This window comes from Zonotrichia albicollis, chromosome 3 (genome assembly GCF_047830755.1).
Source record: "Zonotrichia albicollis isolate bZonAlb1 chromosome 3, bZonAlb1.hap1, whole genome shotgun sequence".
In the NCBI taxonomy this organism is placed as follows: domain Eukaryota; kingdom Metazoa; phylum Chordata; class Aves; order Passeriformes; family Passerellidae; genus Zonotrichia; species Zonotrichia albicollis.
Genome location: NC_133821.1, coordinates 108,298,804 through 108,318,558, shown reverse-complemented (window position 1 = coordinate 108,318,558; position 19,755 = coordinate 108,298,804). Strand labels below are relative to the sequence as shown.

The 19,755-nt window shown below is 36.3% G+C and overlaps 1 protein-coding gene across 13 annotated transcripts in view; it reads left to right on the top strand.

Annotated features, from left to right (window-relative positions):
- The window catches only part of ADGRB3 (adhesion G protein-coupled receptor B3), a 445,578-nt gene that overhangs the window by 183,525 nt on the left and 242,298 nt on the right, over positions 1–19,755 (top strand). For all 13 annotated transcript variants that reach the window (XR_012579769.1, XM_014264918.3, XM_005483937.4 and 10 more), the window contains 5 exons: positions 7,005–7,169; positions 10,065–10,229; positions 11,077–11,241; positions 17,817–17,918; positions 18,482–18,588. Coding sequence is in view for 12 of the 13 variants with exons in the window: in XM_014264918.3 (XP_014120393.1) it covers positions 7,005–7,169; positions 10,065–10,229; positions 11,077–11,241; positions 17,817–17,918; positions 18,482–18,588 (704 nt within the window). In the remaining variant the exon portion in view is untranslated. The remainder of the gene's footprint in view (positions 1–7,004; positions 7,170–10,064; positions 10,230–11,076; positions 11,242–17,816; positions 17,919–18,481; positions 18,589–19,755) is intronic.

Genomic DNA, 19,755 nt, shown 5'->3' with positions numbered 1-19,755 from the left:
TTCATGTAGGTTATTATTTTTATTTTCAGAACAGTCAAGATATGGAACAAGAGCACCTTTTTTACTGACAGTTTCATATTTTTTTTCAAAGAGTCTATATTCTCTAATTTTCACTCAGAAAAGAGAAGGTAGCATGAGTACAAAGACAAACTAGGGAAGAAATCCAGATAATGAATACATTAAGAGGCAGAGACTAATTAAGAGGGTGGGTTAACATATATTATTTGACACTGCAATTGTTTTCCCATTTAGAATACTCTCTTTCAGGCAATGGGCCAGACAGTGTTCTATGCTCAGTTATGTCTTCATGGACTTCCCTTTACATTGTTCTGGCAAGAAAGGGCAACAGCTACCTATCAAAGGAAAAAAGATCAGACAAAAGTAACTCTCTTACATCTGACACACAGTAAAGGTCATCAGTGTCTTGCATCACAGTTTTCCTACTCCTTTTGTCTGAGAGATCTGGACATCGTTGGAGTTCAGCAGTAGTTATACACTAAGGAGAAGAGACAGGCATATTCAAGTTAGTTGCTGAAAGGGCACATCTTTCTTTAGACTCTACCTGTGGATCTGTGATGGGAATCTATGATGGGAAGCAAGAGGGAAGGCATATGCCTCATGACTACATTATTTTTCCTCTGCTGTGACTGAAATGCAAAAAAAAAAAAAAAAAAAAAGAATATATACCATCCTTCAGATGGTATGTATAGTACAAATTCAGGACAAATTCCTCAGGTCTCTGGAACATTTGATCCCAAGAGGGTGGTGAGCTATCTTCAGCTTCTGGGGAAGCTCAGTACATTTTTGAAGTAAACTAAATTGTTATACAGAGGGAACTCTAGGACTGTATCTCAATGAGCAAAACAGGTAGGATCCAACCCTCATGTTGTTACTGTGTATTTAAAAATAGCCAATAGGAAGTGCATGTGATCCCATCGGTTTCTGTATCAGCATTATAAGCATTTAGGGAGCCTCTGCAATGAAAATCAGCTTACAAGATTGTCTCTAGATGATGCATGATGGTAACAAGAATTGCTCTCATCACCTAAAGTTTCCTATCATGCTTAAGTTAATCAATTCACATGAAATTCTATAATATTTCAGAGCAGAAATGCCTAGTTAGAGCTGAATTTTAATACTTTAGAAGTGGTAAAACTTTACACATGGAAGTGTTTCCATACAAAATGGCAGGTATTTCTAAAACATTTACAGTAGCTTGGATTCTGCCAGAGGTGGGAAATACTGCAAAAGAACTCTCAAGTACCAAAAAAAAAAAAAAAAAAAAAAAAGTGAAAGAGAAGAACTGTAAAAGAAATGAACAAACATTGCAAACAATCAAAAATAGATTTAAATATTCATCTGAAACTATGTGAAGAATGAACATGAAAACAGTCCACCTCTCACAATGAGTTCTGCCTGATTTTTTGCTAATTAATATTAACTAAGAGGAGGGAAGAGGATTAAATAACCTAATTTCAGAATTTTATCTTCATTCTCTCCAGAAAGGGATATTAAGTTTTTATACAAAAAACAAACCAAAAAAAAAAAAAAACCAAAAAAAATTACAGGTAATGCAACAGCCAAGGTGATTACTTTTCTGTCAAATTTAAACTGGAAAAAGAGTTAATTCTTAGATACGTTATGGATAAGGGAACCTTTAACAATGCTCACCCCAAAACAATGCTCCATATTTCTCAGGGCACACAGGAGCTGTTTCCTTATATCCTCACACTTCAGGATACAGCTTTTGTTTCCAGATACCCAGTAGCAAAGGCTACAAATTCTTAGTGTATGCAATTCCAAGATATTTTCTTTTTCAGCTCACCACAGCTGATTTTGATAATCTCTATGTATCTTGAGATACCTTTCCTAAATAATCAGTGTCCTGGATTTAATCTTGCATATTGTTCCATGCAGTTACAATACCTTATTAATTTATGTTTTTCTCTGTCTGACTACAGGGTCACTACTGTGTAGCAGTGTGCAAGATTAGCAATTTAGAAATATGCTTTTCCTAGGCATTGTTTAATTAATTTTTCAAACATCCTTTTAATTATTAGCCCAAATATCCTCTGTCCTCATTCTATTATGTATCCTGACTCAGAAAGTTGCATAGTTCCTGATCCCTGGTCCATCCATTAAAAAAAATATATACATAGTCTGTATAATAGTGTATTTAAAACAGATGTTTGACAAAATGATTAGTAAAAGGATGTGGGACATTGTGAGAGCTGGAATGCTTCCTAATCAAAGAGTTGTCCCTTTAACTTAAAAAACATGCAGAATGACCTACTGTACTTCATGCATCTATCCACAGGCTTCAAAGGAACCTGTTAAACTTGCAAATACTAATGCAAAGCTTTCAGACTATTTTTTCTATTGCCTTTAGATATTCTTTATACACACTTTAACATATTTTATATGCTGTCCAAGATACTCACTGGGATGTTAGAGAACACATTTTTCTGTGATCTCAGTGTCCTGGAAAATTTGGAAAATGGGATTTACCAGCTTCATATATATGTATGTATTGGAATAGATATTTAAAATTCAAAATAGCATTACTGACAGTCCAAGCAAAATAATGAAAGAACCACTTTTTACATAATTTTGGGGTTGTTTATATTTATTTCAGACCAATACTATTCTAAAGAAGTGCAGCATAGTCGACAACAAAACATAGATAATTTTTATTGTCACTGGTCCTTTTGCAGGTGGAGATACTTCATGATCCATTACTGCAGTGCTACTGTATTCATTTCAGTTTAGTGAATTATTTCTAACACAGCTAAAACTTGATGGGAAAGAGCACGGGATTTCCATGCTTGCAGATCATCTCAGCTTCTTTTTCTCCTTCTCCATTGCCTTGACCACCTTTTGCCACAAAATTTAGTTGTAGCCTAAATTTCCAGGCTTTTGGGTAAAGCAAGACATGGCAGGAGCAGCAATACACTAAGCCATTTCAAACATTTATATACTCAAATCCTATACTTTGCTTGGTGTTATTTGCTAAGGTAGTTTTACTTAGCTCCGTTTTTTCTCTCCCTTATCTTATTGCAATGGGCCTGACAGAAAACTTAACTGCATATTTCTTAGACATCCCCTTTAACTAGTGAAAGGCCACAATAAGGTCTCTATGGAGACCTCTTTTCCAGACTGAACAACCCAAACTGTTCTATCCTGTCTTCACAGGAGAGATGTTCCATCTCTCTGATCATCTCTGTTGCAGTGCTCTGGACCAGCTCCAACAGGTTCATTCTTTCTATGCTGAGGATCCAGACCTGGAGGCAGCACTCCAGGTGGGGTCCCACCAGAGTGGAGTTGCAGGGCAGAACCTCCTCCCTCACCCTGCTGGCCATGATGCTTTTGATGCAGCTCAGGATGTGTTCGGCTTTCTGGGCTGCAAATGCACAGTGCTGGCTCATGCCCAACATCTCATCTACAAACAGCCTGAAGTCCTTCCTTGCAGGGCTGCTCTCAATCCCATTATCTCCCATCCTGTGTTGAAACCACGTTGCCCCCAAGCCATGTGCAGGACCTTGTTGAACCTAATAGCTTTTACATGGGCCTGCTTCTACAGCTTGTCCAGCTCCCTCTGGACGACATCCTGTCCCTCAGGTTTGTCAGTCACACCACTCAGCTTAGTGTCGTCTGCAGACTTGTTGAGGGTGCGCTCAGTCCCTCTGTCTGTGTCACTGATGGAGATATCACACAGTACTGGACCTACCTGCACCATGGCAACGGCCATAGTTTTTTCAATATCTGTTCAATTTAAAGCTGAACAAATCAAAAGTGTTTAAACCCCAATAAAAATCTCACAAAATATGTTTGTGGGATGAAGGCCAGCATGGCCTAACGCCTCCTTCCACTTCACAGCAGTTGTGTGTTGCGAACACTGTGGGTGTTCACTTCAACATGATTAGGTTCACAGAGTGGCAGAGAGATGGGAAAGATGCTTTGCAGTAATCCAAACTTGTTGTGCTAGCAATGTTTTTGACAGAGAAGCTGGCAATAATCTGAATATTTTTGTCCCAAATAATGAATCTTGCATCTGAAATTGTGTTACTGAAAACAGTAACTCCTCTGCGGGCCAGCTCTCCATCTGGTGTAATTTGGCATAGCTCATCTGGCTATAATTCATCAGATGCTATAGGGGATTTTTTTGCATTTAGAAAATAGTGTTAAAGAAAGAAGCTGTAAATAAAATATCAGAAAGAAAAATCAGGGGTAAGAAACTTTTAATTAAGATTTTCTTTTAAAGATAATCTGGATAATGCTGGGCACTTCTGTAATGTGTTGTTTTAGTGTTATGCTTATTCCATCCTTGATTTTGTTATTGGACTACTAGTTTCAGATATATAAGTCTACAAATGCAAGAAGGTGCTGTGAAACTTTCACTTAATGAGATAAAATTTGTCATGGAAGATGATTTTTGGCACAGCTTAATTTAAACCACAAACAGATAGAGGCTGCTTTCAGTCCATCCAAAATGAAACATTTTGTTTTGGCTTGTGTTTAGTTCCAAAATCACATAGGAATTGTTCTGTGTTGCTGCTAGCATGCAATCAACTCTTGCCTGAATAAATACACATCCTCTTGGTTAAAGACCTTTAAAGACAAAAATTCAGACAAAGACAACAAACTTAGAACATTTTGACAACATGGAATCAAAATTTCAAATCAAGCAATAGGCTTACACTTGTATGTGCCCTGAAAAACCCCACTCTATGTCTACATAGAGTCAAGACCTTTTCAATTTTTTTATTTTTCTAAAGAATAATCTTTTTAGAATTTAGATTAACTTAGTTTAGCTAATTTTTATACTTTTTAAAAATCTTGTTTCATCTGAACATTTTAATCAACCATTGTGGTATCAGGTATGAAATTCTGTCATATTTTTATTACTGGTTATTGTTTGGAATCTTATCTGACAAACTGTTTTCTCATTAATTTTGCTCATATGATAAAAAATTGGGAATCTTAGAGATGTGTCTGGATTCGTAATCTAACGCCTTGCCAATGAGAAAAAAAATTCAATTATATAGATGAATAAAAACAGCTGTAGTACTTGTTAAGAACAGCTGAAACTAAAATAGTTATGGGCAGGTATAGTCATAAATTTACTATTTTCAGAAGTGCAAGACTTTCTGTTTTTGACAAAAATGTCAAAGTTAATCAAGGTTTCTAAACTAACTAGACTAAAATCTGTCACTTTAACATTAATTTCAACTGTTCCTGAGGATTAATTTTTTTTTAAAATAATGCAGATGGATATGATATTTAGAGAAAGATAATAAGGACATAGGATGTGGTCTTTTTGACCACTTTTATGTGACCAAATGAAAACCTTTCATTGATTGAGCTGTTGTCCAGTAAGTTAAAATCTTCCCTGAATTAAGTTTGACATTTTCTGTCAGGTACAATTTCTCAGATGTTAACTAACAAACTTTTTATCTCAACATAGTGTCTGAAATGACAATTTTTCTTACTTTAAATGAAAGGCAATAGAACTTACCTACTTGCTGAATTCCCCTTGATCTTACTGATGAATATGTGATAATGTGCCAGGGAGCTGAATGTCCTTCCACAGCCTTGCAATTGAATTTCACCTCCGGAAATGTTATTCTGATTCCTGCAAGAAAAGGATTGTATGTGTAGAAACTGGGCAGGGTATATGTGCCTTCAGGGCAAAGGAAACCTATATATGAGAAGTTCTTTCACAGTGATGAAAAAAAGTGAGGACAAAACAGAAAATCTATTTCTTCTGTAATGTTGTGAATCATTACTACTGATACACTCTGATGTTATACACAGTTTGCCCCTCCAGACACCCTTCAAACAGACAGGGCTTCAGAAACAGAATTATGTGGTACTGGGTGACATGTTCAGTGTGGATACTATGTTTTTGGATTTCTCTGAAATGCTGAACATTACTGCAGTTCTCATCACTACATTCCTGTTCTGACATTGCCTAACTTAAATTTGTGCTACTGCTCTTATTAAAGCAGAAGAAAAATAAGTAAAGTTGGCTTTGCAGTATTATTCAAATTATATAGAACTGTTTTACAAATGTACATGTAGAGAAATTTCTGACAATTTCACTGTTTTTTTCTGTAAAGGGGTTGCATATAGTATGGAAGCTCACATGGATATTGTATATCAGCTTCTTCTATAGTAGAAAATGCTTGAAGTATAGAAAGATTCATCTTCTAGATTCCTTATATTAATATTATCAAATATTGTATGTAAAAATAGTATTATAAGTTTGTAATTTATTGTGAACTCTGAAGGTATTTGCAGTTTGTTGAATGAATGTTTTTCCAAGAGTAAAGCATGCCTTATAGTCTGTTAAATCAATGAATATGTTCATGTATGGAAATGGTATATAATTCTTTTACTTATGTGGTCTTGGAATTTTTGATGAAGATAATCAAGCACATCTGCCACCATATTTCCACCAGAATTTAAACAATTGAAAAAACTTTAAGATTACTGCTCCAATTTGTGATATTGATATAGTAAAAAATTACTGCATTTATTCCTATAATTTCAAAAGAAAGCTTATTTTTGATTGGTTTTAGATTTTACAGTTGCCTTGATACAGAAAGTATATGCCAAATTTTCACAAAAGCATGCCTCCTGAAAATCAGGGCTATTAAACATATCAAGTCAGCGACCAAAGATGTCATTACTAACTTCTGAAAAGGAAAGTCATGATGTGTAAAACAGTCAAAGAAGAGAAACTGTGATAGTGAGATTAGTTTAAAGATTAGAGAAAATGTTACAAAGTACATTTTTAAATATACTTTATAGAAAATATGATTAAATTAAAATCAACTAAGCTTTTAAAAGTATGTGTTTTCCTATGATAAAGCTTACCTATGAACCTGATTTCCTTGAAGGTGGCAGAATAACTCCTATTTAAAATGTTGATCTTGTTTATTTTGAAATCCTTTGTTACTTGTGTGTCTATTTCTGGTTAAAATCTGTATGGTTTGTTGCAGTACATGGCGTTTGGGAGGAATGGTCACCTTGGAGTTTGTGTTCATTCACATGTGGTCGAGGCCAAAGAACTAGAACAAGGTCATGTATACCTCCCCAGTATGGGGGAAGATCATGTGATGGACCTGAAACACAGCACAAACCTTGCAATATTGCACTCTGCCCTGGTGAGCTCATACAGCAACTCTCTGCTTTGTTACAGTGCATTTAATGTGGGTTGTTTGTAGTTTCTTTTATAGCACTTTGCACATAGGGAAAAAAACATTATCCAAAGTGATTATCTTGAGTAATATTGTTTGCTGGGAAGGATGGCTCTTACAATTGTTCATAATTCTGACTGCAATGGTTAAAGTATATAGTCAGGATGGTAACTGTTCAGGACAGATGCAAATAATATTTAGTTTCTTTGAGGTACTCTCTCTGTAGGACACAGTACGTTGTGTGGGAAGTCTTGATTCAGGATGGGTCTCGAAGAACCAAAAGGCAAAATACTTCCTGACTGTGCCTGAAAGAGTGACATTCAGAGGTCACATAGTTTGTGTCCCCCATATCTGTACAAATTATAGAATACAAAATACAGTTAAAAAATTACAGTTTGCTTAGAGGTTCACTGTAATTATTTATTCATCATATGTCAAAAATATTTGTGAAACCATAACCTTTAAATTGCTAACTTATCCAAAATGGATATTATTTACATGTGTACAGACAGAAAGGCTCACACAAGCTAGGGCAATATTGAATACCCATTAAGTTCTTGTATTACATTTTTAGGTGCCTCATTTCTGGTAGTTATGTGTGAAACCGATTTCAAAAAATTACCACTAACCAAATAAACAATGCACAGGCTTCATGTTAAAATGTCCATCTACTAAAATTAAAGATTACTAAAAAATAAAGGTGTTCTTTCAAAATTGATTTTCAACTTTTTGTCTTTAGATTGTGATTAATTTAGATCAACTTTTTCAAAATGCATGTATACATCTAATGCATCCAGTTTGCTTCAATATTGCGAAGAAAAACAAAAGATATTTTGACCTAATCTGTCAAAAAATTACTTGAGAACTCTGGATTTTGAAACATAATTTATATCTAAATGACTTTTAGAGACACTTCTATACTGTTACATTTAAAAGCAGCACTTTAAGTCTTTGCTCAATATTAAGATTTGCTGCAATTTGCATTTTCAATTTATTAAGGGAATCTTCATGTAGATTTCTCTATTTTTAAAGGGTGTTTCTGAAATAGAAAACTCACATGCTCTTTCCTCCTAAAGATAAATAAGAGAGATGTATGAAATATATATGAGAAGCTGCAGAATGAGTTTTCTCCAAAGACAGTATAATAATTGATTTGATCTTTCCTATCCTAAATAATACTATATAGCAACGAATAAAACTGAAGAGGGTGCATTGAAATGTAATTTCCATAATGTTTTCCTCTTCACATAAACCTTTTATGATTAATGAGTGGAACTAGCATCCATGTTTGGAAAGATTTCCATTTTCTTGTGAATAAATTATCAGGGCTCAGCTTCATAGCTTCAGAGGCATCTGCATTGAGAAGTGCTTCACAACCAGGCATTACATGGAATACTTAATACAGAACTTCAGGGAAAAGCCTCGGAAAATCTCTTCCTTTAATTCACTGGTGCTGAGATCCTGGGCCCAGGATATGGGTAGGATCTTTGAAATGTTCTGTTGTTTATGTCTGACATTAGCAAAATAGTTTGCCTCAATTATTTACTGAACAGTGACACACCCATACAGAACAGTATGTTTAATCACTAACTTTAAGATTCTTCTTTCTATTTTAGACATTAACACCATCAGCTTAGGGAGCTGCTATTCCAACTCCCCTTTAGAAGAATCCTGAAAACAGGGTTTGGCAAGTGCACCAAGTGAAATTCCTTGTTTGGAATGGTGGTGCTTATATAGCACTAGCAGTTATAGAACCAGGTTTTCAAGGACGAGTATTAATCAAAATTATTTGATTAGAACCTACATTTTGAGATTATATTTAACTGCAGGGGCAATGCGGAACTGATGATTGCCACAATCTCTATGAATGCAGGATCCTGAATTAGCACAATTAGTCATAACAAATTTCATAATGCTTGCCTGTTTTTAAACATACTGTCTAGTCTTATTATTATCGACCATATAATTTTTAACTTGTATGGAAGTATAATTGCTTTATGTTTTTTCATTACCTTGGTTTTTAATATTTTCATTTACCTCAAGAAGCTTTCTGATATACAAAATTATTAATAACAGTCATTAACCTTTACTCAGGAGAATATTCATCCAAGCTCAAGTGCATGGGCTAATACAAATTACTAAATACAGAGCCATTTCCACCATTTTCATTTTGTTTAGACATTTAACTTGTCCATTTCAGAAAGAAGATTATGCAATATGCAAACACAACAGCAAATCTGATAAGAAAGCAAGGAAGGCAGGCAGTTTCTGTCCTGCTACATTTTATCTCAAAAGAATGTTGAAGAACTGAGATAATTTCCCTCACAGGGAGGATGAATGATAAAAAAATATATTCAGCATTGTAAATACAGAGAAGAGAGCCTGTATGTGAGGCGAAGGGGTAACTCCCATTTTCCTTTTCCTGTTCAACTAAAGACATCTCTTTTCACCATCAGCACCAATGTTATAATCTGACCTGTCTGAGCTATCACTGCAGCTCTTAGAAATCACTTCAGAGGGCTCAGGATTTACTTACATGATACAAGAACGGCTCTCACTTTTACCTAGAAAGACCAGTCTTTTTATAAGGTCCTGTTTTTAATAACACCTCTCAAAGAGTATGTGACCAAAATAATTATTTATCCTTTTTTACATCAGTGTGCAATTAGAGGAGATGGGACGCTCTTTACTTGAAGGAAAAGGAAAACAGTTTTATATTCGTTTAAAGCAGCTCATAACCTTGGTTTGTGTATTTGATTGCCATGAGAAGGCAGGCTGGGCCCAGCCCGAGGGGCTGCGGTCACCTGCGTGGCTCCGACGGTAACTCTGCTGTGTCCATCTCTTTTGTGGCCGCGGCGGCAGTGGACGGACAGTGGCAGGAGTGGAGCTCGTGGAGCCAGTGCTCGGTGACCTGCTCCAATGGCACCCAGCAGCGAAGCAGGCAGTGCACGGCGGCGGCCCACGGCGGCTCCGAGTGCAGAGGGCCCTGGGCCGAGAGCCGGGAGTGCTACAACCCCGAGTGCACCGGTGAGTAGCGAGCGGCTGCGCCCCGCTGCGCTCCCTCCGCGCTGCAGCGGGGCCTGCAGGGCGGGCCTGGCCTCAGCGGGCTGCGAGGGGCAGGGCAGCTGCTGGGGCTAAAGTCACTGGCTACAACACAAGAAGTTTCATGTCAACATAAGAGTAAGAACTTCTTTACACTGAGGGTGGCAGAGCACTGAAGAGGCTGCCCAGGGAGGCTGTGGAGTGTCCCTCTCTGGACACATTCAAAACCCGCCTGGAGGTGTTCCTGTGCCACTTGCTCCAGGTGACCCTGCCTTGGCAGGGGTGGTGGACCACAAGATCTCCAGAGGTCCCTTCCAACTCTAGCAGTTCTGTGATTCTCTGAGTCCTGGGGCCTCGTTCATTATCACTTGATAATGAAAAAAGCTGGAGAATGTGCCCTGAAAGGCTGCACATCAACTTTTTGGTGTAATTGCTCTTTGAAGGACATTCAGCAGTTTTAGGCAGGTATTTTTGAAGCCTAAAGTACCTAAGTTTTTCATGAACCTAGAAAGTAAGTATATGTGAACTGATTCCCTTTTAGGCTGAGACTACTTCATGATCCTCTGACAGTGCAAAAGCAGCTTTTCTGGGTGTTTAGATTCTATATGGACTTACCTTTGAGCCTCATTTGCTCTGTGAGAACATGTAAAAATCAAGGTCTTAAAATATCACATGCAAAAATGTTTTTACTTAGTTTCTTTTAAGAGTACTTAGGCATATTTTAAATGTGTATTGTTACTGTACAACAGCACTATACAAATCAGTTTTAAAAAAGTAATTCTCCATTATGATTGTTGTCATATCACCGCTGTAATTATATTTTTCCAAACAGCAAATGGCCAGTGGAACCAGTGGGGCCACTGGAGTGGCTGCTCCAAATCCTGTGACGGTGGCTGGGAGAGGCGGATAAGGATCTGTCAAGGTGCTGCTGTGACTGGGCAGCAGTGTGAAGGAACTGGAGAGGAAGTTAGACGCTGCAGTGAACAGAGGTGTCCTGGTGAGATGAAAATACAATTGCTGTTATTATTTACACTACAACAGGGCTTATTTTTATGGGCAGCCGTAGGAAAGATGAGATCAATGTCTGTAGAGTAATAGCCATAAGGAGCTGTATCTGGCCTTGCTTTAGACAAGTCACTGCTGGTTTTCTCAGTAGATTTCTGTTTATGCAGCTAAGTGGAAATGAGCCCTATTAGACGTATGAGCAATGCATCAAGTTCTGAGCAAAGCAAAATGCCGTAGTAAAAATAGTTATAAAAAATACTTGATTGCCTAGGAATGCCTATAGTATTTGGAGCAGGAACAATTTGCTACAGAAAATCTCTTTGAATGCACTGTATCTGAGAATATCAGGGCTGGTTTTGTAATCTGGAATTCCTTTTATCCAGTATACAAGTGACATCTCTTAAGCATTTGGGGTAAATTCTAGTGCAGTAAAAATAAGAGATAAAGTGAGCCTTACCATAGTGTAGAGAGTGAATGAATGGATATGTGAGCCAGATTTTATAAAATAGGGAAAGTAATTGAAAGACACATCTTTCTATTATTAAGCATTAATATAATGCTTAAATATCACTTTTTTAATATAACGCTTTGTATCACTCTTTGTTTTGCCCTCCCAACAGATTTAAGTCTTTCCCACTAAAAGCCAATAAAAGTGTATTTTTGAGCTTCTTCAAAAATGATGAATAAAGAAGAATATCTGGTGAATCAGACAGTATTTATCATAAACACACATTGTTCTAAAGTAAAAGAATGTATTGTTGGATAGGTGAAAGATAAAAAATAAGTAGTTAGTCAGGAGGGTAGGATGTTTTAGCCATCCACTTGGGAAATTATGCAATCTGAACTGCAAGCCAGGAAGCAGCAAAAAAATCAATCTAACAATCTGACTTCTGGACATTTTTGCTGGCTGTGTTCTCTGGTGGTCAGAGAAGGACTTAAATGGCAGGGATGCTTTGGGTCAGGAAATGAGATGTGAATTTTATGTTATCAAGCCCCTATTTTTCATAGGGGGCATAGTGATCCCTTGACAGACATCAAGGAACAGTTTTCGAGGTACTTGCAGGAACTATTGGTCTCATTGCATTTGAAGAACAACAAGAAGGCTATTTGTAGTTAGAAAGCTATAATACTATACTGTAGAAGTTAACTGAATTTAACTTGCTTTTTAAATGATCTCTTTAATTTTAATAAAAATTTCATCATTTGAAAAGCAGTACAAAATAGTATTTGTATTGGATTCCTAAGCAAACTAATTTCCATGGGTAATGCAGCCTTCCTCTGTAAAGCACAACACTAATAGAAGATTAATATGAATCTTCTCAATAAGCAGTCAGATGAACTAGATGCTGCTTATAAAACCATTCTTGAAATAATTTGCATTTGTGTATTTAAAAGTAAAACCATACTGCTGCAGTCCAATTTTCAAAGGTTGCCACCTGCTGTTAATAAAATATTTTACAGATGTATTTACAAGTCAAATGCACACAGAGCTTTATTTGCCATTTGGTGAAGTTATTTATTTACTTGATTAATTTCAGATTAGATTTAGTGTGCTTATAGAAACTCTAATCTGAAGCACCTTTTAATAAGCTATGCTTGTGCAGACTATTAGACATGAATTACAGATTTATTTGCCTCTAGACTGACATTTACTGAAGTCTCAGATTTAAATGTAGAGATAATTTAACAAAATTTTATAAAATTATATACAAATTACATTCTATAAAGAAGTAAAATTGGAAAGTACTACACAGAGTTGTTCAAAGTATAGGAAAATTTCATTATTTGTATGCGTTTCTTCCTAGCCCTGAAATAGCTCAGAAAAGCTATTTTTGTCTCACTAGTTTCTTGTTCTATGTAAGCCACTAAACAGTGTGAGAAAACTATAATGTTGATCCTTTTTCTTGTATTAAATACAAGAATAAAACAAGATCCTCAGGTGTGTAGAACCATGTAATATTTTTGTTAAGGGTATGAAGCTGCACTTGCTTGTATCACCCAGAGGTCTGTTGACTTACAAAAAGTTAAATTATAGCTGCTTTAAATTGTGCAAGGAAAAGGCTAATAAAGCCTTTTTCTGTTATAGTGACTGATGTTAATAAGATACTTTGCAAACAGAGTGCTTACTTGATAACTGAAAATAATGTGTGGACAGGGTGTAGTTTGTGTTCTGCATTATCTGAGTATTATATGAAATTTTTTCATAGTTTCTCAGTGCTTCCCTTCAAGTGGCTGGGGCACGAACTGAATTACTTTCAGCAGCACTAAGAGAGGCAGACTCAGAAGTGCTGTCTGTGAGCTGAGGGTATGAAGTGACTCAGAGTCCCCAGGCAGGTGCAGAGGAGAGCTGCTTTATTGCAAATTCCTGGCCTTTTAAAGCAATTAGCCAGTTATCAGCTACATAGATTAAAATCATAGCAAATATAATTCAACCAACCTCCATGCACCACGATGTGAACACACCATGGTTACATAACTTGTTTTTCCACCTCTAAATCAGCTGAGTCACTTTCCCGTAGTCCTTTTCTGCTTAGCCAAAGTAGCAGGCCTGAGCCATGATTTTACAAGGCCTTCACTTTGTAAGGTTTTTTCTATGCGCAACAACTATCTGAAAACTGTTTTCTCAAAAAGCTTGGTTTCTGAATAAATTTTGTGCATCTTTTTTTGTGATTTGTTTATATTCACATCTATAAATTTTAAAACTTATTCTCCTTCCATTTTGTAATAATCTAGGAATGAAAAACAAAGATCTGAAGACATTTTGGGTTCAGTTATTGCTGCTCTGTTGCATCCCAAGTGTCTTAAGTTAAACCTCACTCCTAGTAGGTCAGCACTACTCGGCACTCAAAATATTTTTCTGTGAAGGAAAACTTCAGAAAATTGGAAGCAAATCAGAGAAAGTAAAGAATGCTTCTATATTTGGTAAACAGCTAGTCACTCAGGAGTCACAGCAGAAAACTTACACAAGCTGAATGAACACTATATCTGTCCCATTAGAATAATGGAGACAGCTAGATAACAAAAGAAAATGCATCTGATAAGGAGTTGCATGGCAAGATGATCAGAAACTTGTAGAAGATTGTATAAGAGAAATAAGGCAATTTCCACCAAATGTGACAGTAAAAATCAAGAGATGGGACAACCAAAACCAAAGTGCAGCACTATACAGGGTAGAAGACTCCTGTAAATTTATTTTTATAAAAATAGGACTATGTTCCTATGACAGCCAGAAGAATATATCATGTTTCAACAATACAGTATTGGTTTCCAGAAATACCTAATTTCCCAGTATTTAAATGTATATTACCTCTTTATTTGTTTCCAATATTAATGTTTTACCTAGATTTTATTCAAAAAAAGCTTCTCAGCATTTATACTACTGAAAATATAAGCATGTTTTCAGTAGTATAAAGCCTGATATGGGGGTACTTTAGGCCGAAGTATAACTGAAAAGAGTGCTAGACTATCTTGTTAGCTAACAGAAAGACAAGAGTATACAACAACCAGAGACTGAGTGATCATTTCCCGCCAATGACGGAAGTTTTTTTTGCAGCAGTATTAAATAGATAAGACAGAATAGGAGAAGGGAGAAGATTCAAGTAATTCAAATGATACTGAGCTAAATAATAAAATAAAAGCTTTGGGGAGTTTTTTTGTCTCCGATTACAGCACTATTCTATAAGACATCCAAAAGCTTTTTTCCTGTTGCCTTTGTTTATGATAATTTTGCCTGGGGCATTGAATTAGGATTCAAAAGAGGAGCTGTAGTTCTACCATCATTCGAGCTGCTGTGTGCTGTAGGCTCACTTGTCTCACCCTTTTGTTACCCTCTGCCATATTTGTGATCTGCCTGTGTAGATGGTAGACTCTGTGAGACCACATGTGTCTCTTGCTTTGTGTGCTGTCTGAGCTTCCACAGATCCCAATGGGTTGATTGCCTCTGGGAGATGCACGTCTTCTCTCCATAATGTCAGAAGAAGACTGTGCTTCTAGACCACTGACTTTGTTGAATATTTGGGCTTAGGTGGGATGAATACAGCTCTGTCTTTACAAGGGTGTAGCGTGGTACATTTGAGTGCATGCTCTGTGTGGGAAGATGCTGGTGATTCACATCAAGAGTGAAAGAGGACTGCCTTTTATTTCCCAATGATAGCAAATTTTACTTCAGTATTTGCTATTTGCTTCTAATTTCCGGTAGTTTTCTATGACTTTGTACAGCAAATTCATATTTACCTGTGGGTGTGTTATGAATTAATTGTGCCATAGTTACAGAAATACTTGAACTGGTTCTGAGGATCAGCAAGGCTTTTCAAGTCAGATATAGCGTGCCTGTAATGCCTCCATGAGCGACATTGGGTTGCAGCCTCGCAGATGCTTTAATGTGGGCGAATGCCTGATGAGTAAGCTCTGCCAGATAGGTTTGAGCTTTGGGAAGAAGGAGTTTGTTTTTATCTGCAGCATTCCTTGATCCTGGTACAAGGCATTAAAAGGCCAAGAGTCAGCCAGAGACCAGGAAAAGGGCTTTGCCTGGGCTAAGCAAAACTTCTTCCAAGTTCCAGCTGCTCCCATACCTCTTTCCTGATGACTCAAGGTGTTGGGAGTGCCTTTTACTTTTGAACAGAGCACACAAGTGCACCACTTATTTTCAGCACTAGGTCGAAGTTTCAATATAATCTTGAGTTCTGAAAACTTTAATTCAAAAGCACACTAGTACCCTTCCAAATAGATGGGAAATCTCTGATACTACCTGAGGCTTGCTAATGTGAAAGAGAAAATATGGTGCATATAGATGTATTTATATATATTTTTTTAAAGCAAAAAATCTCACATGTAACATTCAGTATGTGGAGAGAAGAGTTTTAGTTCTGAGAATCAGCACCTAAAGTGCTGATTAGTGAACACAACACATTTGAAATGGCCACAGCTGCATAACAAATATAGTTCTCACAGAGCTATAAGCTCTGGCAAATTTATGTAATTTATAATATAACCTCCTTATTATGTTAATTTACGCTCCTCAAAACAGAACATTTCTTTTGTTAATAAGGTCATAATAGAATGGTAATTGCTTTTGCTTATGTCACCAGATGGCTTATGTTTATCAAAATCTGTTTTTTCCCAGTGTATCACTGTCCTGATGCATTCACTCTGTGGGCATATCTGAAGCAGGGCTAGTATTCTAGATTATGGATTTCACTGACTTTCTTTGGGTTTTGCCATTAATGGATCTCTTGCGTTTTATGCAGCACCAACTGTCTTGATTTACGATTCAGGAATGCTGATGGTGAGGCAAATTTAGCAAGCAATTTTTCTGCCCAACTGTGATTCATATTAGTATTACTGAGCCATCTGCTAGGTATTCTTTGTCCTCTACAAAAAGAGGGTACAGCTTTGTGCAAAAGTCTACTCAGTTCCCTTGCTCACACTTCCGTCAGCAGAAGTGCAAAACAGGGAAGATGGACGATTTTGTGGGGTAGATAATGGGATGGGCAAAATCTGTAGTCTGTTCCTGCCTCTGCTAGAGATTTCCCATGCAACCATGAGTGAATCATTGAATTGCTTTCTGCCTTATCACACCATCTGCTAGGATGTATTTCCTTTCTCTTTTCTTTTTTCTTGTTTTGTAACCACTTTGCTGTAATACAGCAGGGTTACTTTTTTTTTTTTTTCTGGAAATACATTTAATAATAAATAATTCTTAATTTTCTCCACTGAACTTGGAGTGAGTTAGATTGCATTAACTAACATGTCAGTAATGTGAGTTGTGAGATGACTACAGCCAGATGTTTTCTGTGCTAATCTAATTTACTCAAAAATCATAAACTGGAATATACACTAACATATAAAGAGCAAGAGGAATCTGCTGTTGTGACCATGTGAAAATAAAACATGAAGCGTTTGCTGAAGTTTATTTTTCCCCATGCAGTTCTGTTAGTACAAAATTGTGACAATATTTTTCCCTTTAAATGGTATTGCAATAACCAGTAAAAGGTTATTTTGCTTTATAGACATTCAGTCTCACATTATTGACTATACTTTCTTAATTACCAGCTTGTACTGAAACACATTTCAAAGAAATAGCCTGGTTTTATAATATCCTTCAGAATACACAATTCTCATTTAGCACCTTCAGCACATTTAATGTTTCAACTATCTTTTCAGAACTATTTCTTTTGCATAAAGATTAAATTTTAGAAAAATCTTTACAAATTTTAGTTTAATATTAGCATTATAACTTATCACAGTTTAAGTCTCATCATCTTCTGTTGGTTTCTTAGTGCTATTGATCAAAATAGAGCAACAAGTAAAGAGTCAAACCTGTTAACATTGTAACTACAACCTAAAAAGTGCTTGCTTGCTGGGGAGAATAAAGCCATGGGTTATATGAAGTAGATACTGTCACAAAAACAGATATGCAAAATTTCAGGCTTCTCATTTTTTTGCTTCAAACTTAAAATTAACCCAAGTTATGTTATCTCAGGAAAAAGTAGGATGAAATGGAGCACTTATTTTTCTGATACAAAATATGTTAATGTTTCTATTTAAATTCTCATTCGCAAATGACAGCGCCTTATGAAATATGTCCTGAAGACTATTTGATGTCAATGGTGTGGAAAAGGACCCCAGCTGGGGACATGGCATTCAATCGATGTCCTCTCAATGCCACAGGTACAGTACTACTTTGAAATTTTATGATGATAAAAAGGGGAGAAATACTTTGCTTTGTGTCTTAGATAAAGTATTATTGGACTCATATAAATATGCATATATATGAATATATCTGCATAAACAACACACATTGACTTATGCATGTCCATGAAGACATACACATGTACACATGACGTCTCTTACAGCTTACATATATGCATGGGTCTGTGATGTATGCACTTTTGTCTGTATATATACATATGTATACACGTACATGTGAGCATTATAGCCACAAAGAAAAAGCTGACAAGAAATCAGTTTGACTGGATCTATCAGGCAAAGTGATGAAAATGAGGGAGAACATAAAAATCTTTTTAATTAAGGAAACACTGCTGAAAAGCAATCAAGTAAACATTGAAATGTGTTGCAGGATCTTATAGTACTCTCTATATACTGATGATCATTGCATGAAATTGTTTCTGTATGTGCCTTTAAAATAGCATGGAATATAGATTAAATAAGGTTTATTCTTTCCAGTTGCTCTCACTTATATAAATATTTTCTAACTCTTTTGTGTCTTACAGGCACCACTAGCAGACGCTGCTCTCTCAGTGTTCATGGAGTGGCCTTTTGGGAACATCCAAGCTTTGCTAGATGCATATCAAACGAGTACAGACACTTGCAGCATTCAGTAGGTGCAAAGTCAGCTTTAGTACTTGCTCTGTTTATTCATTACTTATCATTGGCGTAAAAAAGAAACTTACTTTTTTGCTCTCAGGTTTCTCTTAAGCAATACCAAGAGGAAAACAGATCTGAGAAAGAATAATTTATGTTAATGGATATTATTTTGATCTTGTATAATGCTGGTGTTTGTGAAATAAGCCTTGTCCTACTGTAGAAGTGGAAAAATGAATCAGATTCCCTTCTTTCATGTCTGCTGCATGAAATTTTTATAGGGGTCAGAGGCAAGACATATTTTAGTTTATTAGAAAATGAGATTTACTGGAAGAGCAACTTGCTGAGAATTCTGTAATACTGTGTATTCTTTAATTGCACAGTAGGAAGCCAGGAATGTTTCTTTTTGCTCTCAAATTTAGAACTACACATTTGAATGTAACAATAGGAAATGATTATAGGGTAAATCTATCGCAGTGTCTTGGAAAAGGTAAAGTAGCTCTAGATGAAGAAATACTATGTGAGTTTTTTTCAAAAAGCCTAAAAAAAGTTTCTTTGCAAAGCATAGGCATTATACAATTATGCGCTGCCTAAACATGTTTATTTGGATAGATGTAATACATAATGTATATTGCTTTATTAATGTATTGCCATTTTTTATGTTAGGCATATTAGGTACCCTCTATGTCCCTAGCTGAGGCACTCAGTCAGGTTAATACTATAGTGGGAAATGAGCCTTTGAAGATTCTCATGGACAATGGGTTTCCCTGCATGATCTATTCTACTGACATTCTTATTACTCTGCATCCTTTTCCAAAGGCCACTGCTCCGTTTATCATTCAGCAGCAGCACACTAATACAGCTCTGTGCTTCATAACTTCCCAACTTCTCAACCAAGTGCAACACTTCTGTAACATGTTTAAAATTCTTTGGTGGCTTGAAAAGCAGTAGCCTGACTGCCAGTTCTCAAATCTGGATTGCTACTTAGAGGAGATTTTGATTAATTCCTTTGAGCTGCATTTCTGTTTTGTTAGACCCAATTTATTTGAGGCCCGGGATTCAGTTTCAGAGTAGGCCAAAGCAAGAATTATTTTTAAGATAGGACAGAATAGATTGTCAAAGGAATTTTCCCCACCACACAGAAGCTTCTATTTTACACAACTGCCTGCATGTTTATCTCTCC